The sequence below is a fragment of the Cuculus canorus genome, chromosome 30, assembly GCF_017976375.1.
Source record: "Cuculus canorus isolate bCucCan1 chromosome 30, bCucCan1.pri, whole genome shotgun sequence".
Lineage (NCBI taxonomy): Eukaryota > Metazoa > Chordata > Aves > Cuculiformes > Cuculidae > Cuculus > Cuculus canorus.
The window spans coordinates 1064771-1086439 of record NC_071430.1 but is presented as its reverse complement, the minus strand read 5'-3'; the positions used below and the strand labels follow the sequence as shown (position 1 = coordinate 1086439).

The window sequence follows — 21669 nt, the reverse complement described above, 5'->3', positions numbered from 1 at the left end:
GTGGGGGTTAATGGGGTTATATTGGGGTTGAATGGAGTGAAAGTTGGGTTGAATGGGGAGAAATTGGGGTTTAAGGGGGTGAAATTTGGGTTTAATGGGGAGAAATTGGGGTTTGATGGTGTGAAATTGGGGTTTAATGGAGTGAAAGTTGGGTTTAATGGGGAGAAATTGGGGTTTAAGGGGATGAAATTTGGGTTGAATGGGGTGAAATCAGGGTTTGATGGGGTGAAATTGGGGTTTAATGGAGTGAAAGTTGGGTTTAATGGGGAGAAATTGGGGTTTAAGGGGGTGAAATTGGGGTTTGATGGGGAGAGATTTGAGTTTAATGGAGTGAAAGTTGGGTTCAATGGGGAGAAATTGGGGTTTAAGGGGGTGAAATTGGGGTTTAATGGGGAGAAATTGGGGTTTAAGGGGATGAAATTTGGGTTGAATGGGGTGAAATCAGGGTTTGATGGGGTGAAATTGGGGTTTAATGGGGAGAAATTGGGGTTTAAGGGGTGAAATTGGGGTTTAATGGGGTTAAATTTGCGTTTAATGGGGTGAAATTAGGGTTTAATGGGAAGAAATTGGGGTTTGATGGGGAGAAATTGGGGTTTGACGGGGAGAAATTGGGGTTGAATGGGGAGAAATTGGGGTTTGATGGGGAGAAATTGGGGTTTGATGGGGAGAAATTGGGGTTTGATGGGAAAGAGTCGGTTTTGGCACCGAAGGGTATAAAAGGCGTCCTCGTGTCCTTTGGCTTCTGGAAAATCACCTAAAATCGACCTAAAAAACTGAACTATGTACAGAAATTCCCCTCCACGGATCCAAGAGGCAAAGAGGAGCCCAAAAAGGGGAATGAGGAGCCCAAAAAAGGGGAATGAGGAGCCCAAAAAAGGGGAATGAGGAGCCAAAAAGGGAACGAGGAGCCCAAAAGGGGAATGAGGAGCCCAAAAAAGGGGAATGAGAAGTCAAAAAGGGGAATGAGGAGCCCAAAAAGGGGAATGAGGAGCCAAAAAGGGGAATGAGGAGCCAAAAAGGGGAATGAGAAGCCCAAAAGGGGAATGAGGAGCCCAAAAAAGGGGAATGAGAAGTCAAAAAGGGGAATGAGGAGCCCAAAAAGGGGAATGAGGAGCCAAAAAGGGGAATGAGGAGCCAAAAAGGGGAATGAGGAGCCCAAAAAAGGAGAATGAGAAGTCAAAAAGGGGAATGAGGAGCCCAAAAAAGGGGAATGAGGAGCCCAAAAAAGGGGAATGAGGAGCCAAAAAGGGGAACGAGGAGCCCAAAAGGGGAATGAGGAGCCCAAAAAAGGAGAATGAGAAGTCAAAAAGGGGAATGAGGAGCCCAAAAAGGGGAATGAGGAGCCCAAAAAGGGGAATGAGGAGCCAAAAAGGGAATGAGGAGCCAAAAAGGGGAATGAGGAGCCCAAAAGGGGAATGAGGAGCCAAAAAGGGGAATGAGGAGCCAAAAAGGGGAATGAGGAGCCCAAAAGGGGAATGAGGAGCCCAAAAAGGGAATGAGGAGCCAAAAAGGGGAAATCAGGAGCCCAAAAAGGAGAACGAGACTATAAAACGAAGGGCGTAAAAGGCAATCTCGTGTCTTTTGGTTTGCTGAAAATCACCTAAAATGACCCTAAAACCTGAGCTACGTACAAAGTGTCCCCCAAGCCCAAAGGGGTTCACTACCGCGGGCGCAGAGCTCGGAGGCGGAGCCGAGGATTCCGTCCCTCCGGCTCCCACTCCAATTAAAGACGCGAAGGCTGTGACCAAAAAGCACCTCAAGGAACCGCCTGAACCCAATCAAATCCATCGAAAACACAATTAACGACTCCAATTAAACCCCATTTGGCGTCGGAAGCGGGAATTCTGCCGTTCGATCAGCGCCTGCGCTGGGAATCGCCGGCTCCGCGTTGGCCGGGATCAATGGGATCCTTCGTTAGCAGAGCTAATGATTAAAGGTTGAGTAATTAATTAATCAATCCATCCTCCTAATGATTCCCACCCACCGCAGGGTCGAGGTGAGCGCGGCTCCGGCTCCTTAAGGCGATTTTCCCGGTGGGATGAACGATGTGGAGTGTTATCCGGAGCGCGGAAGGCGGCGCGGAGTGGATTTAGGCGTCTGGTTGGCCTTTGTTCGTCTTCTTGAGGAGCTTCTTCAGGTCAGGAGACATGAAATAGGGCTTCTCGGCTGAGCCGTCGTGGCGCTCCAGGTCTTCCACTGCAAAGAGAAGGCGCCCAGTGGCAACGAGGAGCCCCGAAACTGAACAAAGAGCCCAAAACAGGCAACGGGGAGACCAAAACCTGAACACATAGCTCGAAAAAAGGCAACGGGGAGACCAAAAAAGGCAATGAGGAGCCCAAAAAACGCAACGAGGAGACCAAAAAAGGCAATGAGGAGCCCAAAACCTGAACAAAGAGCCCAAAAAAGGCAATGAGGAGCCCCCAAACTGAACAAATAGCCCAAAACAGGCAACGGGGAGACCAAAACCTGAACAGATAGCCGAGAAAAGGCAATGAGGAGCCCAAAAACTGAACAAATAGCCCAAAAAAAGCAACGAGGAGCCCAAAAAAGGCAATGAGGAGACCAAAAACTGAATAAATAGCCCAAAAAAGACAATGAGGAGCCCCAAAAAGGTAATGAGGAGACCAAAAACTGAACAAATAGCCCAAAAAAGGCAATGAAAAGCCCAAAAAAGGCAACGAGGAGCCCAAAAACTGAACAAATAGCCCCCAAAAAGCAAGGGGGAGCCCAAAAAAGGCAACGAGGAGCCCAAAAATGCCACGAGGAGTCCAAAAATTGAACAAATAGCCCAAAGAAAGGCAACGAGGAGTCAAAAACCGAACAAATAGCCCAAAAAAGGCAACGGGGAGCCCCAAACTGAACAAATAGCCCAAAAAAGGCAACGGGGAGACCAAAAAAGGCAACGAGGAGCCCCAAAAAGGTAATGAGGAGCTGAAAAACTGAACAAATAGCCAAAAAAAGGCAACGGGGAGACCAAAAACTGATCAAATAGCCCAAAAAAGGCAATGAGGAGCCCAAAAAAGGCAATGAGGAGCCCAAAAATGCCATGAGAAGTCCAAAAATTGAACAAATAGCCCAAAGAAAGGCAACGAGGAGCCCAAAAAAGGCAATGAGGAGTCAAAAACTGAACAAATAGCCCAAAAAAGGCAACGGGGAGACCAAAAACTGAACAAATAACCCAAAAAAGGCAATGAGGAGCCCAAAAATGCCATGAGAAGTCCAAAAATTGAACAAATAGCCCCAAGAAAGGCAATTTTGGAGCTCCAAAAACGCAACGAGGAGCCCCAAAATTGAACAAATAGCCCAAAAAAAGGCAATGAGGGGCCCAAAAATGGGAAGAAGAAGCCAAAAAGGGGAATGAGGGGCCCTAAAAAGGGAACGAGGAACCCAAAAAAACGGAACGAGGAGCCCTGAAAAGGCAACGAAGAGCCCAAGAGGCTTTGGGTGGAGTTTGGAGAGGGAAGAGGTTCCATGGAGAAGGAAGCGGCTCCGAGTAGAGTGGAAGGGGCTCAAGGAAGTGGGAAGCAAAGGTCTAAACGAGAAGGAAACGGCGCCGAGCTCGGCGTTCGGCTGCTGAACCCACAGTGCCATCGGTGGAACCACCGAGCAGCTCCCGCACGGCTCCCACTTCCCAACATCTCAACTTCAAAGCGAAACCCAACGCTCGCGGCGCGCGTTCCCGGTGCTTCCCGGCTGCTCCGGTCCTCGCCGGGCTCTGCCAACCCCCGAGACCCCGGCGGGGATTTGGAGGAGTGGGCAGGAAGGGATTGAGCCGAGGAAGGAGGCTTTGAGGAGCATCCGAGGGGGTGGGGTTGTGCCGTTGGGTCGGGGAACGGCGTTCGGCGATGCGGCGCCGGAAGCGTCCCCTATCCTTGGGCGTCGGCGCTTTTGGGGGGCTCCGGGGGCCCCTTCAGCAGGATCCGGCTCAAGGCGGGGGACATGAAGTAAGGTCTCTCCTGGGATCCATCGTTCCTCTCCAGATCTTCACCTTTGGCCGAGAGAAGGCGGGAAGAGCGGAACCGCGGCCGGAGAGCAGGAGGGAAGAGGCGGGAAAGGGAGAGAGAGAGAGGAAGGGGCGAGGAAAGGGCGAGGAGGAAGAGAAAGGGAAATCGGAGTCAGTCAGAGTCGGGTTCCACCAAGGCCAAAGCACCGAAACGGGGAGGAAATGGTCAAAAAGGGGGAGGAAACGGTCCCAAAGGGGGAGGAAACGGTCAAAAAGGGGAAGAAATGGTCCCAAAGGAGGAGGAAACGGTCAAAAAGGGGGAGGAAATGGTCAAAAAGGGGGAGGAAATGGTCAAAAAGGGGGAAGAAAAGGTTAAAAAGGGGAAGGAAATGGTTAAAAAGGGGAGGAAATGGTCAAAAAAGGGGGAGAAAATGGTTAAAAAGGGGGAGGAAAAGGTTAAAAAAGAGGAGGAAAATGGTCAAGAAAAGAAGGAAAAGGTTAAAAAAGGGGGAAGAAATGGTTAAAAAGGGGAGGAAAGGGTAAAAAAGAGGGAGGAAATGGTCCAAAAAGGGCAGGAAATGGTCAAAAAAAGGGGGAGGAAAGTGGAAAAATTAGGGGAAACCCAGCAAAAACGATGAGAAAACCAAAAAAAAGTGGGAGAAAAGTTGGGGGAAAACAGCAAAAAGTGGGAGAAAAGTGGGATAAAACCAACAAAAAGTGGGAGAAAGGTGGAAAAACAATAAAAAGTGGGAGAAAATCAGCAAAAAGTGGGAGAAAAGCAGCAAAACGCAGGAGGAAACGGCAAAAAAAGTGAGAGGACACGAGAAAAAGTGGAGAGAAAACCGGAAACGGGAGGAGAAAACCCGTGTGGAGACCACGGGCGATGGAGCAAAACCCAACCTCGGCCAACGCTGGAGGGGTCCCACCTCGGGAGGAGGATTGTCGGGGGGGACGGGACGACATCCCCGGAGGGGTTGAAGGCCACGTTGGATGGAGATCGGAGCAACCAGAGCCACCGGGAGGGGTCCCTGACCACGGGGGAACATCTGGAGGGGCTCTGAGGTCCCTTCCAACCCATCCATCCCATGGTTCCACGGTTCTTCTGCCATGGAACGTGGTGGGAAGGTGTTTGTGCCCACAGAGGTGGATCTGGAGGGGCTTTGAGGTCCCTCCCAACCCATCCATCCCATGGTTCCACAGTTCTCCTCTCATGGAACATGGTGAGAAAAAGTTTGTGCCCACGGAAATGGATCTGGAGGGGCTTTGAGGTCCCTCCACACCCATCCATCCCACAGCTCCACGGTTCTCCTGCCATGGAACGTGGTGAGAAGGTGTTTGTGCCCACGGAGGAACATCTGGAGGGGCTTTGAGGTCCCTCCCAACCCATCCATCCCATGGTTCCACGGTTCTCCTGCCATGGAACGTGGTGAGAAGGTGTTTGTGCCCACGGAGGTGGATCTGGAGGGGCTTTGAGGTCCCTTCCAACCCATCCATCCCATGGTTCCACGGTTCTCCTGCCATGGAACGTGGTGGGAAGGTGTTTGTGCCCACAGAGGTGGATCTGGAGGGGCTCTGAGGTCCCTTCCAACCCATCCGACGCCTCTAACCCCGAGGTGAGCACTTACAGAAGCAGAGGAAGAGGGTGTCCACACACATCCCGTAGACGCTGAAGAAGCCGTGAGCGATGAGGTACGAACCCACAATCACCGTCTGGAAGAGAAACGGTGCGGTCACGGTGGGACCTCAACCACCGACGCCTCATCCGGGAGAAGGAAATCCTGAGGAACCTCAAGTTCCCAAGAGGAGAAACCAACAAAGAAGGACTGTTTGGAGCAGTTGGATGGAGGACAAAGGACCTCAGTGAGGAGAAGGGTGGATGGAAGCCAAGACGGGAGGGACGCGACGTCCCTGTGCCCAAAAAGGCCAAAACAAAGACCTCATTGTGACCGCGAAGGTGAAAACATCTCCAACAAAGAACCTCCTTAGAACGAAGGCGGAGGAGAGCACGGAGAAGATCCAAGAGCCGGAGAACCTCCCGTCGGAGGACAGAGACGGAGAGGAGAAGGCTCTGAGGAGACCTTTGAGCAGTCTCCAGTGTGGGAAGGGCGTCCAGGGATGCCGGGGAGGGGGTTCAGTGTGGGGAGGACGAGGAGAAGAGTTTGGAGCTGCAGGAGGGGACGTTGACGGGAAATCTTGGGGAGAAACGTTCTCCTGGGAGGGTGGAGAGGCCCTGGAAGGGGTTGAGCCCGAGCAGCGGTGGCGGCTCCACATCTTGGAGAGGTTGAAGGCCACGTTGGATGGAGATCGGAGGAACCAGAGCCACCGGGAGGGGTCCCTGACCACGGGGGAACATCTGGAGGGGCTTTGAGGTCCCTTCCAACCCATCCATCCCATAGTTCCACAGTTCTCCTGCCATGGAATGTGGTGAGAAGGTGTTTGTGCCCACAGAGGTGGATCTGGAGGGGCTCTGAGATCCCTCCCAACCCATCCATCCCATGGTTCCACGGTTCTCCTCCCATGAAACGTGGTGAGAAGGTGTTTGTGCCCACAGAGGTGGATCTGGAGGGGCTTTGAGATCCCTTCCAACCCACCCCTCCCACGACCCTTTGAGCAATGGCGAACGGAGGTGGATTCCCGCTGAGGATCTCCTTCCGTCCCTCCCAAACGCCTCCGAGAGGTGGAAGCGTCTCACCAGGATGGGGACCCAGTAGTAGTTGAGGGACGGCGCCGCGTCCTCCACCAGTTTGATCCGATGGGTGAAGAAGAAGAAGGCGAGAATTCCTGCAAAAGCACCGACACCGTTGGGCAGAAGAACGGCGGAAACCACCCGGACACCGACCCTGAAGGATGGGTCTCATGGGGTGGGAGGTGAGAAGGTCTCCGTGGAGGAGAACCCTCCGGTGAGCGGCACTCACCGACGCTTCCCACGATGAGGAGTTTGCCGAGAAAGAAGAGGAAATCGGTGACTTTATCCAAAACGGCCACTCTGGAAAAGAGAAGGAGAAGAAGATCCGTGTCCGCCTCCTCGAATCCATGTCCGTCTCGTCCCCACCACGAATCCAGAGGGGCACAAGCGACAGCGCATGGAAAGATGGGGAGAAACACCAGGAAAGAGTGGAAGAGACAAGGGTGGGACCTCCCGACCCCAAACTCTCGGAGCCCCTTATCCCGTAGGAGGTTGGATCGGGATCATCTTTGAGATCCCTCTCAACCCAAACTCTTGGAACCTTCTATCCCATAAAAGGTTGGATCTTAATCATCTTTGAGGTCCCTTCCAACCCAAACTCTTGGAGCCCTTCATCCCATAGAAGGTTGGATCCGGATCATCTTTGAGGCCCTTTCCAACCCCAGACTCTTGGAGACTTTTATCCAGTGCAAGGTTGGATTGGGATCATCTTTGAGGTCCCTTCCAACTCTTGGAGCCCCTCATCCCGTGCGAAGTTGGATGTGGATCATCCTTGAGGCCCCTTTCAACCCAACCCAACTCAACCCAACTCAACCCCACCCAACCCCACCCCCTGTTCGAGAGGGGCTCCACCGCGCTCTCACCTGATGATGTTCCTCATGAGGAGGAAGAAGGCGTTTCTGGCCGAGGTGCAGAAGTTGGTGCCGTAGACAGCGATCTGCAATGAATCCAAACAATTCCGAGATGGAGAAGACCGAGAGGAACCCACCGCTCACGTTTCCTCAACCCACCGCTCTGGATTGGGCCCCGTTCACCCCCATCTCGGGGTCAAACCCCACCCTGGAAGAGGTCCTTCATCCAGAGGTTGGACCCCATGAGCTGAAGCCCCAAACCCAGCGGAGACGTCTCCTCAATCCGAGCGCTGCGGTCGGGAAACACTGAAGAGCTTCGTTTTCTTGGACCGTTTCTCCATCTCCCACAGGAGATGTGGTCCTCAGCGACCACCAAAGATGCCCAAAAAGGGACCCGGAAGGGCTGGAGAGGACTCCACCGCTCTTACCATGATGTAAGCGTTGCGGTTGAGGAATTTGATGAACTTCTCGAGGCACCAAAAGCAACACTTGAGACAACCCAAGAGGAATTTGGCCAATTTGTTCTCCGCCGCTGAAAGAAGGCGATGGGAGAAGGTGAGGACCCAAAGCCACCAATTTCCTGTCCTTAAGGAGATGCGGTGATCTCCCATCGCGGTCTCCACCCCAACGGCTTCTCCGAGACGCCAAAACCACGACAGACAACGGGATCTTCCCACACTTCTGGTGGGTCCAACCCACCGCCAACGGACGCCCCCCCTGGCTCCAGGTGGAAGCCCCGCCCCGTCCCTGCGGCCCCGCCCCCACCGACCACCTCCGGGCGGCAAAGATCTCCAGAAGAGCCCCAACATCCTCTGCCCAAAGAGGGGAACCACCACCAGCGTCGGCCCAAAGGGCTCAGAAGGAAAACCCACACCTTTGTCACCTCCTTTATCCCCTCCTTTGTCCCCTCATTTGTCCCCTCACTGTCCCCTCATTTGTCCTCGTTTGTCCCCTCCTTTGTCCTCGTTTGTCCTCATTGTCCCCTCATTGTCCCCTCGTTTGTCCCCTCGTTTGTCCCTCATTGTCCCCTCCTTTGTCCTCGTTTGTCCTGTCATTGTCCCCTCATTGTCCCCTCATTTGTCCTCGTTTGTCCCCTCCTTTGTCCTCATTTGTCCCCTCATTGTCCCCTCGTTTGTCCCTCATTGTCCCCTTTGTCCCCTCATTGTCCCCTCATTTGTCCCTCATTGTCCCCTCATTTGTTCCTCATTGTCCCCTCATTGTCCCCTCGTTTGTCCCATTTGTGCCCTCATTTGTCCCCTCATTGTCCCCTCATTTGTCCCCTTTGTCCCCTCATATGTCCTCATTTGTCCCCTCATTTGTCCCCTCCTGTCCCCTCCTTTGTCCCCTCCTTTGTCCCCTCCTTTGTCCCCTCCTTTGTCCCCTCCTTTGTCCTCTCATTTGTCCCTCATTGTCCCCTCATTTGTCCCCTCATTTATACCCATTCGTCCCCTCACTATCCCCTCATTTGTCCCCTCACTGTCCCCTCGTTTGTCCCCTCATTGTCCCCTCATTTGTTCCCTCATTTGTCCCTCATTGTCCCCTCATTGTCCCCTCCTTTGTCCCCTCCTTTGTCCCCTCATTGTCCCCTCGTTTGTCCCCTCATTGTCCCCTCATTTGTCCCTCATTGTCCCCTCCTTTGTCCCCTCCTTGTCCCCTCATTTGTCCCCTCCTTGTCCCCTCCTTGTCCCCTCCTTTGTCCCCTTTGTCCCCTCCTTTGTCCCCTCACTGTCCCCTCATTGTCCCCTCCTTTGTCCCCTCCTTTGTCCCCTCCTTTGTCCCCTCGTCTGTCCCCTTTGTCCCCTCCTTTGTCCCCCCGTTTGTCACGTTTGTCACCTCGTCTGTCCCCTCATTGTCCCCCCGCCTGTCCCCTCGTTACCCTTCAGCCTGTGATCGAGGTACTCCAACACCACGCGGATAATTTGGACGACGGCGAGGACGAGGGACCCGAAGGCCAACGACCCCGTGTGGTACCTACGAGAGACGTTCTCCTCAGGAGAAGACAACCTCGAGGTCGCTCCTCCCAAACCCTCTTTGAGGGACACCCACCGGAGCGCTCGTCCGAAGGCGGAGAAGAGCGGGAAAGCGGGAATGTCGTCGGGTTTCTTGAAGGCCCAATAGTAAGAGGCGAAGGCGCCGGCCAGCGTCACCTGCCCCAACGCCAGGACGAAGTTGGCCAACCAGAAGAACATGAAGAGGTTGAAGAACTGGAGAGCGATGAGGGCTTTGTGGTACGAGGTTTCGCCCCCATAGAAAGCGAAGAGGCACTGAGCGTCGGGGCAGAAGCGCGTGACGTTGGTCGTGTTGAAGGTCTGGAGGAGGAGAAGAGATGGGAGAGCGTTGGGGTGGTCAGAAAAGGGAACGGAAGGTTGATCAGAGCGTCTTCAGTCAACTCAAAGCCATCCGGAACGCCTTCTCCTGTCTGGTGGGGGTGGAACATGGACTACCAGGTTGACCAGAGCGTCTTCCAGTCAACCCAAGGCCATCCTGGAGGCCTTCTCCTGTCTGGTGGCAGTGGCTCATGAGACACCAGGTTGACCAGAGCATCTTCCAGTTGACCCAAAGCCATCCGGACGGCCTTCTGCTGCCCGGTGCGGGTGGAACATGAACTACCAGGTTGACCAGAGCGTTTTCCAGTCAACCCAAAGCCATCCAGAAGGCCTTCTCCTGTCTCATGATGGCTCAACGGCTGGAAAGGGGCCACCAGGTTGATTAGAGCATCTTCCAGTTGACCCAAAGCCATCCGGAAGGCCTTCTCCTATCTGGTGGGAGTGGAACGTGGGCTACCAGGTTGACCAGTGTCTTCCAGTCAACCCAAGGCCGTCCTGGAGGCCTTCTCCTGTCTCATAATGGCTCAACAGCTGGAAGGGGGCCACCAGGTTGATTAGAGCATCTTCCAGTTGACCCAAAGCCATTCTGGAGACCTTCTCCTGCCCGGTGGGAGTGGCTCAGGCCCAAGAAAGGTGTCCCAGAAGAACAAGGACGCGCCATGAACGTGTTTGGAAGGTGGAAGTGCAACGGGAAGAGCTCCGGAAGCTCAATGCCCTCACTGGGAGGAGGTCCGCGAGTTCCTCACCTCCGGGTCACACGATTGCCCCGAGAACGGACAGACGCTTTCGTTGAAGACTTTGTAGACGGCTTCGTTGGAGGTGGACAGGAAGCTGACGAGCGGGTGGTTAAGGAGAAGCCATTTTAGGACCTCCTGGAGGAGAAGCTCCGGAGCGGGTGGGGTCTGCGATGGCTTTTCTACCCCAACTTCTGTTGGAAGGTCAACTCGGAGGTCCTGACCATGGTGGGTTCCATGGGATGGTGGGGTGGGAAGGGACCTCAAAGCCCATCCAGATCTGACCCCACGGGCAGAGATGTGTCCCACAGGATCAGGAGCTCCAAGACCCATCCAACCCCACTATGGAGATCATCCCTTCCCTCTGGAGATCACTCTTTTCTCTGGAAATCACCCCCTCCTCTGGAGATCCCCTCATCCCTCTGGAAGTCCCCTCATCCCCTGGAGGTCCCCTCATCCCTCTGGAAGTCCCCTCATCCCCTGGAGGTCCCCTCACCCCCTGAAGGTCCCCTCACCCCCTGAAGGTCCCCTCACCCCCTGAAGGTCCCCTCATCCCCCTGGAGGTCCCCTCACCCCCTGAAGGTCCCCTCATCCCCCCGGAGGTCCCCTCATCCCCCTGGAGGTCCCCTCACCCCCTGAAGGTCCCCTCACCCCCTGGAGGTCCCCTCATCCCCTGGAGGTCCCCTCACCCCCTGAAGGTCCCCTCATCCCCCCGGAGGTCCCCTCATCCCCCCGAAGGTCCCCTCATCCCCCTGGAGGTCCCCTCATCCCCCTGGAGGTCCCCTCACCCCCTGGAGGTCCCCTCATCCCCCTGGAGGTCCCCTCATCCCCCTGGAGGTCCCCTCACCCCCTGGAGGTCCCCTCACCCCCTGGAGGTCCCCTCATCCCCCCGGAGGTCCCCTCATCCCCCCGGAGGTCCCCTCACCCCCTGGAGGTCCCCTCATCCCCCTGGAGGTCCCCTCACCCCCTGAAGGTCCCCTCATCCCCCCGGAGGTCCCCTCATCCCCCCGGAGGTCCCCTCACCCCCTGGAGGTCCCCTCATCCCCCTGGAGGTCCCCTCACCCCCTGAAGGTCCCCTCATCCCCCCGGAGGTCCCCTCATCCCCCCGGAGGTCCCCCGTTCCCTCTTCCCATCCGGAGGTCCCTCGGGAGGCGCCGAAGGTGGAAGGATACACAGCGGTGGTGGCCCAAAAGCCGAGGCAGAGGCAGAGCAGAAAGAAGGTCCCCAACGGGAAGAGCAGAGACGTCATGACGTGAGCAACGGCCCTGTCGCGACGGCCAAAGCCCCGTCAGGAGGAGCCCCCGGAGGACGCCCCCTCTGCGAAGGTTCCCCCGCGGGCGCCGCAGCCCCAGACCTGCCCGACTCCTCGATGAGCGCGATGGCCACCATGATGCGGCGCCGCAGGAACACCAGAACCAACAGCACCACCGCCTCCAGCACCGACACCATCACCACTGCGCAGACAACGGCGGCGACGAAAAACAGAGAGAGAGAGAGAGAGAGAGAGAGACGCGTCGGGACAACCAACAACGACAACCGCGGGGGAGGAGGAGGAGGAAGAGGAGGAGGAGGAAGAGGAGGAAGAGGAGGAGGAAGAGGAGGAGGAAGAGGAGGAGGAAGAGGAGGAGGAAGAGGAGGAGGAAGAGGAGGAGGAAGAGGAGGAGGAAGAGGAGGAGGAAGAGGAGGAGGAAGAGGAGGAGGAAGAGGAGGAGGAAGAGGAGGAGGAAGAGGAGGAGGAAGAGGAGGAGGAAGAGGAGGAGGAAGAGGAGGAGGAAGAGGAGGAGGAAGAGGAGGAGGAAGAGGAGGAGGAAGAGGAGGAGGAAGAGGAGGAGGAAGGGCCTCAGCGCGACCGTGGCAGCGGAGAAACTGCTGAGGAGGAGGAGGGGGAGAACGGGAACAAAAAATGAGAAGGAAAGAAATAAAGAACAAAAAAGAGGAAAAAAAGGAGAAAAAAGAAAAGGAGAAAAAGGGAGAGGGGGAAAAGGAGAGGGGGAAAAGGAGAAGAAAAAAACAAAATGAAGTGGGAAAAAAAGCAGAAAAACAAAAAGAAGCAGAAAAACAAGAAATGGAAAAACAAAAAGAAATGGAAAAAGAAGAAGAATCGGAAAATGAAGAAAGAGCCAAAAAAAAACGAAAAAACAAGAAGCCTAAAAAGAAGAAATAAAAAGAGAAGGAATAGCAAAAGAAAAAGAAGTGGAAAAAGAAAAAGCAATGGAAAAAGAAACAGTGGAAAAAGAAGAAGAAAAAGTAGGAAAAAAAACAGCAAAAAAAGAAGAAGTGGAAAAAGACAAAGAAAGAAAAAAATCAGAAACAGAAAAAGAAGAACCGGAGACCCAAGAAGCATCGGAAAAAGCCGGAGGAGGAAAGGGTGTTGTTCCCGCCCCACTGCCAGCGGAGAGCGCGGACTCACGGAAGGCCAACCACGTCTGCCGCAGGTGCAGGTACACGCGGAGGTCGGTCTGGAAGCCGATGTCCTTCAAGGAGACGTCGGAGCCGGCCGTCCCCCGCAGTTTGGCGTATTCCATGTAGCAGTGGAAGATCCCTACGGGACAAAGGCGGCAACGCCCGGATCGGCACCAGGAAACGGAGGTGCCGAGAGCTCCCCCGCCCAACGCCACCGGCGGAGGGAGAAGACGTCCAGAAGGACTCTATGGGAGAACTTTCCTCCACCAAATCCCACCGGAGATGGGAAAGAGATACTCATGGTCGCTCACCGTAGCCGAGGACCAGGACGACCATGACGATCATCACCCAGACCATGATCCCGGCCACGAAGCGGAGCAGGACGACAAAGATCAGGCTGATCACCATAGCGATGACGAGGCCTCTGCGGAGAGACAAAGGCCACTGGGGGTCAGAACCCACCGCCATCCCACCGCGTTCCTCCTCTTCTCATGCTTTAACCACATGGCGACCTCCGAAACTGGGAATGGCGGATGGAGGAGGAGATGGAGCAGACGGAGCGGCAAAGGTTCTCAGGGGCTTTGGGCCACCTCGAGCTCCGTTGGGGTGGAAGGGACACCAGATTGGGCAGAAGAGATGCAGGAGCTTCATGGCTGCTCACATGATTATCCAATACCACGACACCGTGTAGTCCTCAAAGATCTTCATGGCCAACTGCCGCGCCTCCAGCACCACGTTGGCTTTCCTGGAAGAAGAAGAGGAAGCGCGGGTGGAGCAGGAAGCGGTGGGAAGGGAAGTGTGGAAGGGGTTGGGTTGAAGTCAAGTTAAGTTGGGTCGGGATGAGTTGAGTTGGGTTGGGGTTGAGTTGGAGTGAGTGGGTTGGATCGGGCTGAGTTGGGTTGGATTGAGTTGCGTTAAGTCAGGTTGGGTTGAGTTGGGTTGAGTTGGGCTGAGTGGAGTTGGGCTGAGTGGAGTTGGATTGAGTTGGGTTGGGTTGGGTTGAGTTGGGTTGAGTTGAGTTGGGTTGAGTTGGGTTGGGTTGAGTTGAGTTGGGTTGAGTTGAGTTGGGTTGAGTTGAGTTGGGTTGAGTTGAGTTGGGTTGAGTTGAGTTGGGTTGGGTTGGGTTGGGTTGGGTTGGGTACGGTTGGGTTGAGTTGAGTACAGTGGGGTTGAGTTGGGTGGCATTGGGTTGGAAGGGCTCTCCAGTGGGAGGGGTCTGTGCCCATTGGCGTTTGGATCCATCCGTGCGTGGAGGTCCCTTCCACCCCCCTTTCCCTCTGGCTCCGCCCCGGGGGCGGCTCCGGTGGAGCGGCGGTGGTTGGAGGGGATCCGCAGCCCCGAGGACTCACTTGGCGCCTTCCAGGAGATCGGTGACGTTGCGGCGGTGGCCGCGGCCGTCATCGTAGGTGGTTTGATTGCCCACCATGACCACACCCTGTTGGGCCCGAAGGGCGGGAAAGCAGCGGCGCAGAACTGCGGAGGCGGCGCACGGCGGCGTCAGCCAAACCGACCCCAAACTGACCCTGACCCGACCCAAAACCAACCAAAACCAACCCCAAACTGACCCCAATCTGACCCAAAACCAACCCAAACCGACCCCAAACCCAACCCCAAACCCAACCAAAACCAAACCGACCAAAACCAAACCGACCAAAACCAAACCGACCCAAATCCAACCCCAAACCGACCCCAAACCAACCCCAAACCCAACCCCAAACCCAACCCCAAACCCAACCAAAACCAAACTGACCCCCATCCGACCCCAAACCACCCCAAACCAATCCCAAACTGACCCAAAACCAACCCCAAACCAACCCAAAACCAAAACCAACCACAAACCGACCCCAAACCAACACAAAACTGACCCCAAACCGACCCCAAACTGACCCCAAACCAACTCAGCCAATCCCAACCCAACCCAACCAATATCAACCCCAAACAACCCCAAACTGACACAAACAGACCCCAAACTGACCCCCCTCAACCCTACGCCCCCCATCTCAGTGGTCCCAAACCCACATCAGCCCCCGAGAAACCCAACCGAGAGCCTCCAACCCCCCAACACTGCCACATCTTCTCCCCGTAACGGCCTGATGAGCCCCAGAGCTCGTTAACGCTGCGCCTCGTTAGCGCCACGGACATACGGGGAGTACTGGGGATGAGCATGGCCGGGCACTCCTTGTCCCTCAAGAGCTCCAGCGGCGCCTGCGAGGGGACACGGAGCCGCGCGGTGGGCGGATGTCGGCGTCGCCAGAGGGAATAGCGACCCCGCGGCCCCACGGCCTCACCTTCGACGTCGTTTGGGCACCGGAGACGCAGAACTGGCGGTAATAATCCATCTCGTTGGCCGCCGGCGCCGTCAGCAACGTCAAATAGCGATCGGGGCAGCGGCGGACACAGATCTGCAGGAGAAGAGTCGTCTGAGGGGTGAAACGGAGCCTCTCGGCACAGAAATGGCAAAGGGAGCCCCAAAGGGGGGAAATGGCAAAGGGAACCCCAAAGGGAGGAAATGGCAAAGGGAACCCCAAAGGGAGGAAATGGCAAAGGGAACCCCAAAGGGGGGAAACGGCAAAGGGAACCCTAAAGGGAGGAAACGGCAAAGGGAACCCCAAAGGGAGGAAATGGCAAAGGGAACCCCAAAGGGGGGAAACGGCAAAGGGAACTCCAAAGGGGGGGAAACGGCAAAGGGAGCCCCAAAGGGGGGAAACGGCAAAGGGAACCCCAAAGGGAGGAAACGGCAAAGGGAACCCCAAAGGGGGGAAACGGCAAAGGGAACCCCAAAGGGGGGAAACGGCAAAGGGAACTCCAAAGGGGGGAAACGGCAAAGGGAGCCCCAAAGGGAGGAAACGGCAAAGGGAGCCCCAAAGGGGGGAAACGGCAAAGGGAACCCCAAAGGGGGGAAACGGCAAAGGGAACCCCAAAGGGGGGAAACGGCAAAGGGAACCCCAAAGAGCGGCACCTGTGTCGTCGGACACTGGAACGTCACGAGGACGGAGGGACTCGCGCACTTGACGATGTCGAAGTAGAAGAGGAAGGGTTTGTTCCTGAAGAGGAAACCATTGGCCATGATGGGACCCACCTCAGCCCACGGCAGCGCCACGAGGGAGTCCCGACACCAACAGCAAAGCAAACCAAAGCGACCCAACCCAACCCACCCCGACCCCATCCAACCCAACCCACCCCCATCCAACCCAACTCCACTCAACCCAACTCAACTCAACTCCACCCAACTCAACCCAACCCGACTCAACCCAACCCGACTCAACCCAACCCGACTCCACTCAACCCAACCCAACGAAGCCTCTTCTCAAACCCATCGTGGGCCACGTCCCATCCCCCTCCCCCGCTCTGGCCCCACCCCCTACGTACGCGTTGGCCGTTCCCTGTTGGCCGCAGAACCGCCCGCGGCTGTCGGTCGGGTAAATGACTTTGCGAGGGTCTCCGTGGGTCCAGGCTGGAGGGGAAACGCCACCACGGCTGTCAGAGCCCATGACGGTCCCGTTCCCCCCCGTGAGGCGCGAGCCCGCGGCCCAGCACGGTGTGACATTCCCGTTCCCCCCCGTGAGGCGCGAGCCCGCGGCCCAGCACTGTGTGACATTCCCGTTTCCCCCGGAGGCGCGAGCCCGCGGCCCAGCACGGTGTGACATTCCCGTTCCCCCCGTGAGGCGCGAGCCCGCGGCCCAGCACGGTGTGACATTCCCGTTTTCCCCCCCGTGAGGCGCGAGCCCGCGGCCCAGCACTGTGTGACATTCCCGTTTCCCCCGTGAGGCGCGAGCCTGCGGCCCAGCACGGTGTGACATTCACGTTCCCCCCCCGTGAGGCGCGAGCCTGCGGCCCAGCACGGTGTGACATTCACGTTCCCCCCCCGTGAGGCGCGAGCCCGCGGCCCAGCACTGTGTGACATTCCCGTTCCCCCCCGTGAGGCGCGAGCCTGCGGCCCAGCACGGTGTGACATTCACGTTCCCCCCCCATGAGGCGCGAGCCCGCGGCCCAGCACTGTGTGACATTCCCGTTTCCCCCGGAGGCGCGAGCCCGCGGCCCAGCACGGTGTGACATTCCCTTTCCCCCCATAAGGCGCGAGCCCGCGGCCCAGCACGGTGTGACATTCCCGTTCCCCCCGTGAGGCGCGAGCCCGCGGCCCAGCACGGTGTGACATTCCCTTTCCCCCCATAAGGCGCGAGCCCGCGGCCCAGCGCGATGCGACGTACCCACCACACCGACCAGCACGTAAGCAATGATGGCCGCCAGCAGCACCACACAGCACACGACGTCCGTGCAGCTCCTGCGGAGGAAACAGCAGCGGAACATGGCGGGGACGGAGATGGGGACGGACATGTGGGAGATGGGAGAGGGGACAGAGATGGGGACGGACACGTGGGAGATGGGACAGAGGGGACGGAGATGGGGATGGACGTGTGGGAGATGGGACAGAGGGGACGGAGATGGGGATGGACGTGTGGGAGATGGGACAGAGGGGACAGAGATGGGGACGGACACGTCAGAGGTGGGACAGAGGGGACGGAGATGGGGATGGACACGTGGGAGGTGGGACAGAGGGGACAGAGATGGGGATGGACACGTGGGAGGTGGGACAGAGGGGACAGAGATGGGGATGGACACGTGGGAGGTGGGACAGAGGGGACGGAGATGGGGACGGACACGTGGGAGGTGGGACAGAGAGGATGGAGATGGGGACGGACACGTGAGGACAGAGTGCGGTGCCTCCCGAGGGGTCTCCCCCACCTGTCGTAGACGGGACCTCGGAACGTTGGGTCATATTTCTGTGGAGTTCCTGCGGAGACGGAGAAGGAACGAGAAGAGATGAGAACGAGAGAAGAGAACAAAGAGAAAGAATGAGGAGCAGGGAACAAAGAGAAGGGACGAGAAAAGGGACGGAGAGGAGAGGAGAGGAGAGGAGAGGAGAGGAGAGGAGAGGAGAGGAGAGGAGAGGAGAGGAGAGGAGAGGAGAGGATGAGAGAAGGAACAAAAAAAGAATGAGAGAAGGAGCAAAGAGAAGGAATGAAGAGAAGGGAACGAAGATGAGGAACGAAAAGGAAGAAGGGAAGGGAAGGGAAGGGAAGGGAAGGGAAGGGAAGGGAAGGGAAGGGAAGGGAAGGGAAGGGAAGGGAAGGGAAGGGAAGGGAAGGGAAGGGAAGGGAAGGGAAGGGAAGGGAAGGGAAGGGAAGGGAAGGGAAGGGAAGGGAAGGGAAGGGAAGGGAAGGGAAGGGAAGGGAAGGGAAGGGAAGGGAAGGGAAGGGAAGGGAAGGGAAGGGAAGGGAAGGGAAGGGAAGGGAAGGGAAGGGAAGGGAAGGGAAGGGAAGGGAAGGGAAGGGAAGGGAAGGGAAGGGAAGGGAAGGGAAGGGAAGGGAAGGGAAGGGAAGGGAAGGGAAGGGAAGGGAAGGGAAGGGAAGGGAAGGGACGACAGAGGAAGAAGAGAAAAAACAAAGAGAAGGAAATGAAGAGAAAGGAATGAAGAGAAGGGAATAAAGAGAAGAAAATGAAGGACCGAACAGAAAAGAACAAAGAGAAGGGAACAAAGAAAAGGGAAAAAAGAAAAGGGAATGAAGAGAATGAAAGCAGAAACGAAGAGAAGGAACGAAGAGAAGGGAATGAAAACAAACAAGAAACTAATTTGGGATTGAGGTGGAGCCCAAGAGACGCTGAGGTTGGGGTTATTTATAGGGTGGGGGAACACTTGGGGGGCTCAGAGCTGCCCCACAGAGGGACCCCTCGGTCTGGGGAACACTTGGGGGGCTCAGAGCTGCCCCATAGAGGGACCCCTCGGTCTGGGGAACACTTGGGGGGCTCAGAGCTGCCCCAGAGAGGGACCCCTCGGTCTGGGGAACACTTGGGGGGCTCAGAGCTGCCCCATAGAGGGACCCCTCGGTCTGGGGAACACTTGGGGGGCTCAGAGCTGCCCCACAGAGGGACCCCTCAGTCTGGGGAACACTTGGGGGGCTCAGAGCTGCCCCATAGAGGGACCCCTCCATCTGGGAGGGCACTTGGGGGGCTCAGAGCTGCACCATAGAGGGACCCCTCGGTCTGGGGAACACTTGGGGGGCTCAGAGCTGCCCCATAGAGGGACCCCTCAGTCTGGGAGGGCACTTGGGGGGCTCAGAGCTGCCCCATAGAGGGACCCCTCCGTCTGGGAGGGCACTTGGGGGGCTCAGAGCTGCCCCACAGAGGGACCCCTCAGTCTGGGGAACACTTGGGGGGCTCAGAGCTGCCCCACAGAGGGACCCCTCGGTCTGGGGAACACTTGGGGGGCTCAGAGCTGCCCCATAGAGGGACCCCTCGGACTGGGGGGGCACTTGGGGGGCTCAGAGCTGCCCCATAGAGGGACCCCTCTGTCTGGGGAACACTTGAGGGGCTCAGAGCTGCCCCACAGAGGGACCCCTCGGTCTGGGGGGCACTTGGGGGGCTCAGAGCTGCCCCATAGAGGGACCCCTCGGTCTGGGGAACACTTGGGGGGCTCAGAGCTGCCCCATAGAGGGACCCCTCCGTCTGGGAGGGCACTTGGGGGGCTCAGAGCTGCCCCACAGAGGGACCCCTCGGTCTGGGGAACACTTGGGGGGCTCAGAGCTGCCCCACAGAGGGACCCCTCGGACTGGGGGGGCACTTGGGGGGCTCAGAGCTGCCCCATAGAGGGACCCCTCTGTCTGGGGAACACTTGAGGGGCTCAGAGCTGCCCCACAGAGGGACCCCTCGGTCTGGGGGGCACTTGGGGGGCTCAGAGCTGCCCCATAGAGGGACCCCTCTGTCTGGGGAACACTTGAGGGGCTCAGAGCTGCCCCACAGAGGGACTCCTCGGTCTGGGGGGCACTTGGGGGGCTCAGAGCTGCCCCTGTGGGTCCCGTCCCGTCCCTTCCCCTCCCCCCCCCCCCCCCCCCCGGCAGCAGCAGAACCGGTCAGTACTGGTTAAGCTTTACCCGCCACTAACCAGCAATTAACCGGCAATTAACCAGTCGGGTGGTTAGAGAGGGGCGGAGCCTCCCAGTCCCAGTTCCCCCCCCCATACTGGTGCCCCCCAGTGCCACTTTCGCTTTTGTTTTGGTTTTGTTTTGCTCCATTTTCTCCCCTTTTCGCCCCATTTTGGGGTCTCGGTTCCCCCTCTGCCCCACGGCATCCCCTGCCCCATAGATTCTGACAGCAGCCCCCGCCCCACAACAAGCAGCTGACGGTGTCCCTGCCCCACAGATTCTGACAGCGGCCCTGCCCCACGGCCACCTCTGTGCCACAGATTCCAACAGTGGTTCCTGCCCCACAGCTGCCCCATGGCAGCTGCTGCCCCACAACTCCCTACGGCGGCTCCTGCCCCACAGATTCTGTCAGCAGGCCCTGCCCCACAGCCGCCCCACGGCCACTCCTGCCCCACAGTCGCCCCACAACTTCCCACGGCCGCTCCTGCCCCACAGCCGCCCCACAACTTCCCACGGCCGCTTCTGCCCCACAGCCGCTGCCCCACAACTTCCCACGGCCGCTCCTGCCCCACAGCCGCTGCCCCACAACTTCCCACGGCCGCTCCTGCCCCACAGCCGCTGCCCCACAACTCCCCACGGCCGCTTCTGCCCCACAGCCGCTGCCCCACAACTCCCCACGGCCGCTTCTGCCCCGCAGCCGCCCCACAACTTCCCACGGCCGCTCCTGCCCCACAGCCGCTGCCCCACAACTCCCCACGGCCGCTTCTGCCCCACAGCCGCTGCCCCACAACTCCCCACGGCCGCTTCTGCCCCGCAGCCGCCCCACAACTTCCCACGGCCGCTCCTACCCCACAGCCGCCCCACAGCCGCCCCACGGCCGCTTCTGCCCCACAACTTCTTCCCACGGCCGCTCCTGCCCCACAGCCGCCCCACAGCCGCCCCTCACCGTGTTTCCCGTAGTAGTTTTCCCGCTGTCCCCCCATGGCGCTCGTTCCTGCCCCACAGCTGTTCCCGCCCCACAGCGCCCCCTCAGGGCCGTTCCCGCCCAATAGAGTTCCCGCCCCCTCAGGGCCGTTCCCGCCCCCCGTTGGGCCCCTTCAGCCTCAGGAGCCCAAAGCGCGCGCTTTAACGGCGCCTGTGGTGGCCACGAATGGGGCTCTGATGGCCACGAATGGAGATTTGGGCCACGAATAGGACTTTGGTGGCCACGAATGGGGATCGTGGCCACGGACAGGGCTCTGGTGGCCATGACTGGGGCTCTGGTGGCCACGGATGGGGCTCTGGTGGCCGCAAATGGGACTCTGGTGGCCACAGATGGGGCTCTGGTGGCCACGAATGGGGCTCTGGTGGCCACAGATGGGGCTCTGGTGGCCATGAATAGGGCTCTGGTGGCCACAGATGGGGCTCTGGTGGCCACAAATGGGACTCTGGTGGCCACAGATGGGGCTCTGGTGGCCACAAATGGGGCTCTGGGGGCCACAAATGGGGCTCTGGGGGCCACAAACAGGACTTTGGGCCACGAAGAAAACTCTGGTGGCCACGGACAGGGCTCTGGTGGCCACAAATGGGGCTTTGGTGGCCACAAATGGGGCTCTGGTGGCCACGAATGGGGCTCTGGTGGCCACGGATGGGGCTTTGGTGGCCACAGACGGGCCTTTGGTGGCCACAGACGGACTCTGGTGGCCACGAATGGGGCTTTGGGGACCACGGATGGGGCTCTGGTGGCCACAAATGGGGCTTTGGGGGCCACAGATGGGGCTCTGGGGGCCACGAACAGGACTTTGGGCCACGGAGAGAACTCTGGT

The 21669-nt window shown here is 57.8% G+C and overlaps 1 protein-coding gene across 2 annotated transcripts; it reads right to left on the bottom strand.

Annotated features, from left to right (window-relative positions):
• Nucleotides 1-1411: 1411 nt before the first annotated feature.
• On the bottom strand, nt 1412-20899 carry SLC44A2 (solute carrier family 44 member 2). Of its 2 annotated transcripts, none has more exons than XM_054051872.1 (22): nt 20811-20899; nt 17688-17736; nt 17153-17226; nt 16314-16398; nt 15904-15988; nt 15233-15346; nt 15089-15149; nt 14294-14417; nt 13606-13689; nt 13256-13368; nt 12952-13083; nt 11896-11995; nt 11714-11806; nt 10554-10638; nt 9527-9789; nt 9357-9451; nt 7909-8012; nt 7493-7566; nt 6859-6929; nt 6636-6724; nt 5569-5653; nt 1412-2196 (listed from the first exon to the last, which is right to left on the bottom strand). In XM_054051872.1, exons 1-22 carry the CDS (start codon nt 20845-20847, stop codon nt 2090-2092), a joined length of 2124 nt encoding a protein of 707 aa, XP_053907847.1. In that variant the 5' UTR covers nt 20848-20899; the 3' UTR covers nt 1412-2089. The 2 variants fall into 2 exon arrangements, with proteins under 2 accessions (XP_053907847.1, XP_053907846.1); XM_054051871.1 differs by lacking the exon at nt 1412-2196 and adding an exon at nt 2734-3988.
• Nucleotides 20900-21669: the final 770 nt, after the last annotated feature.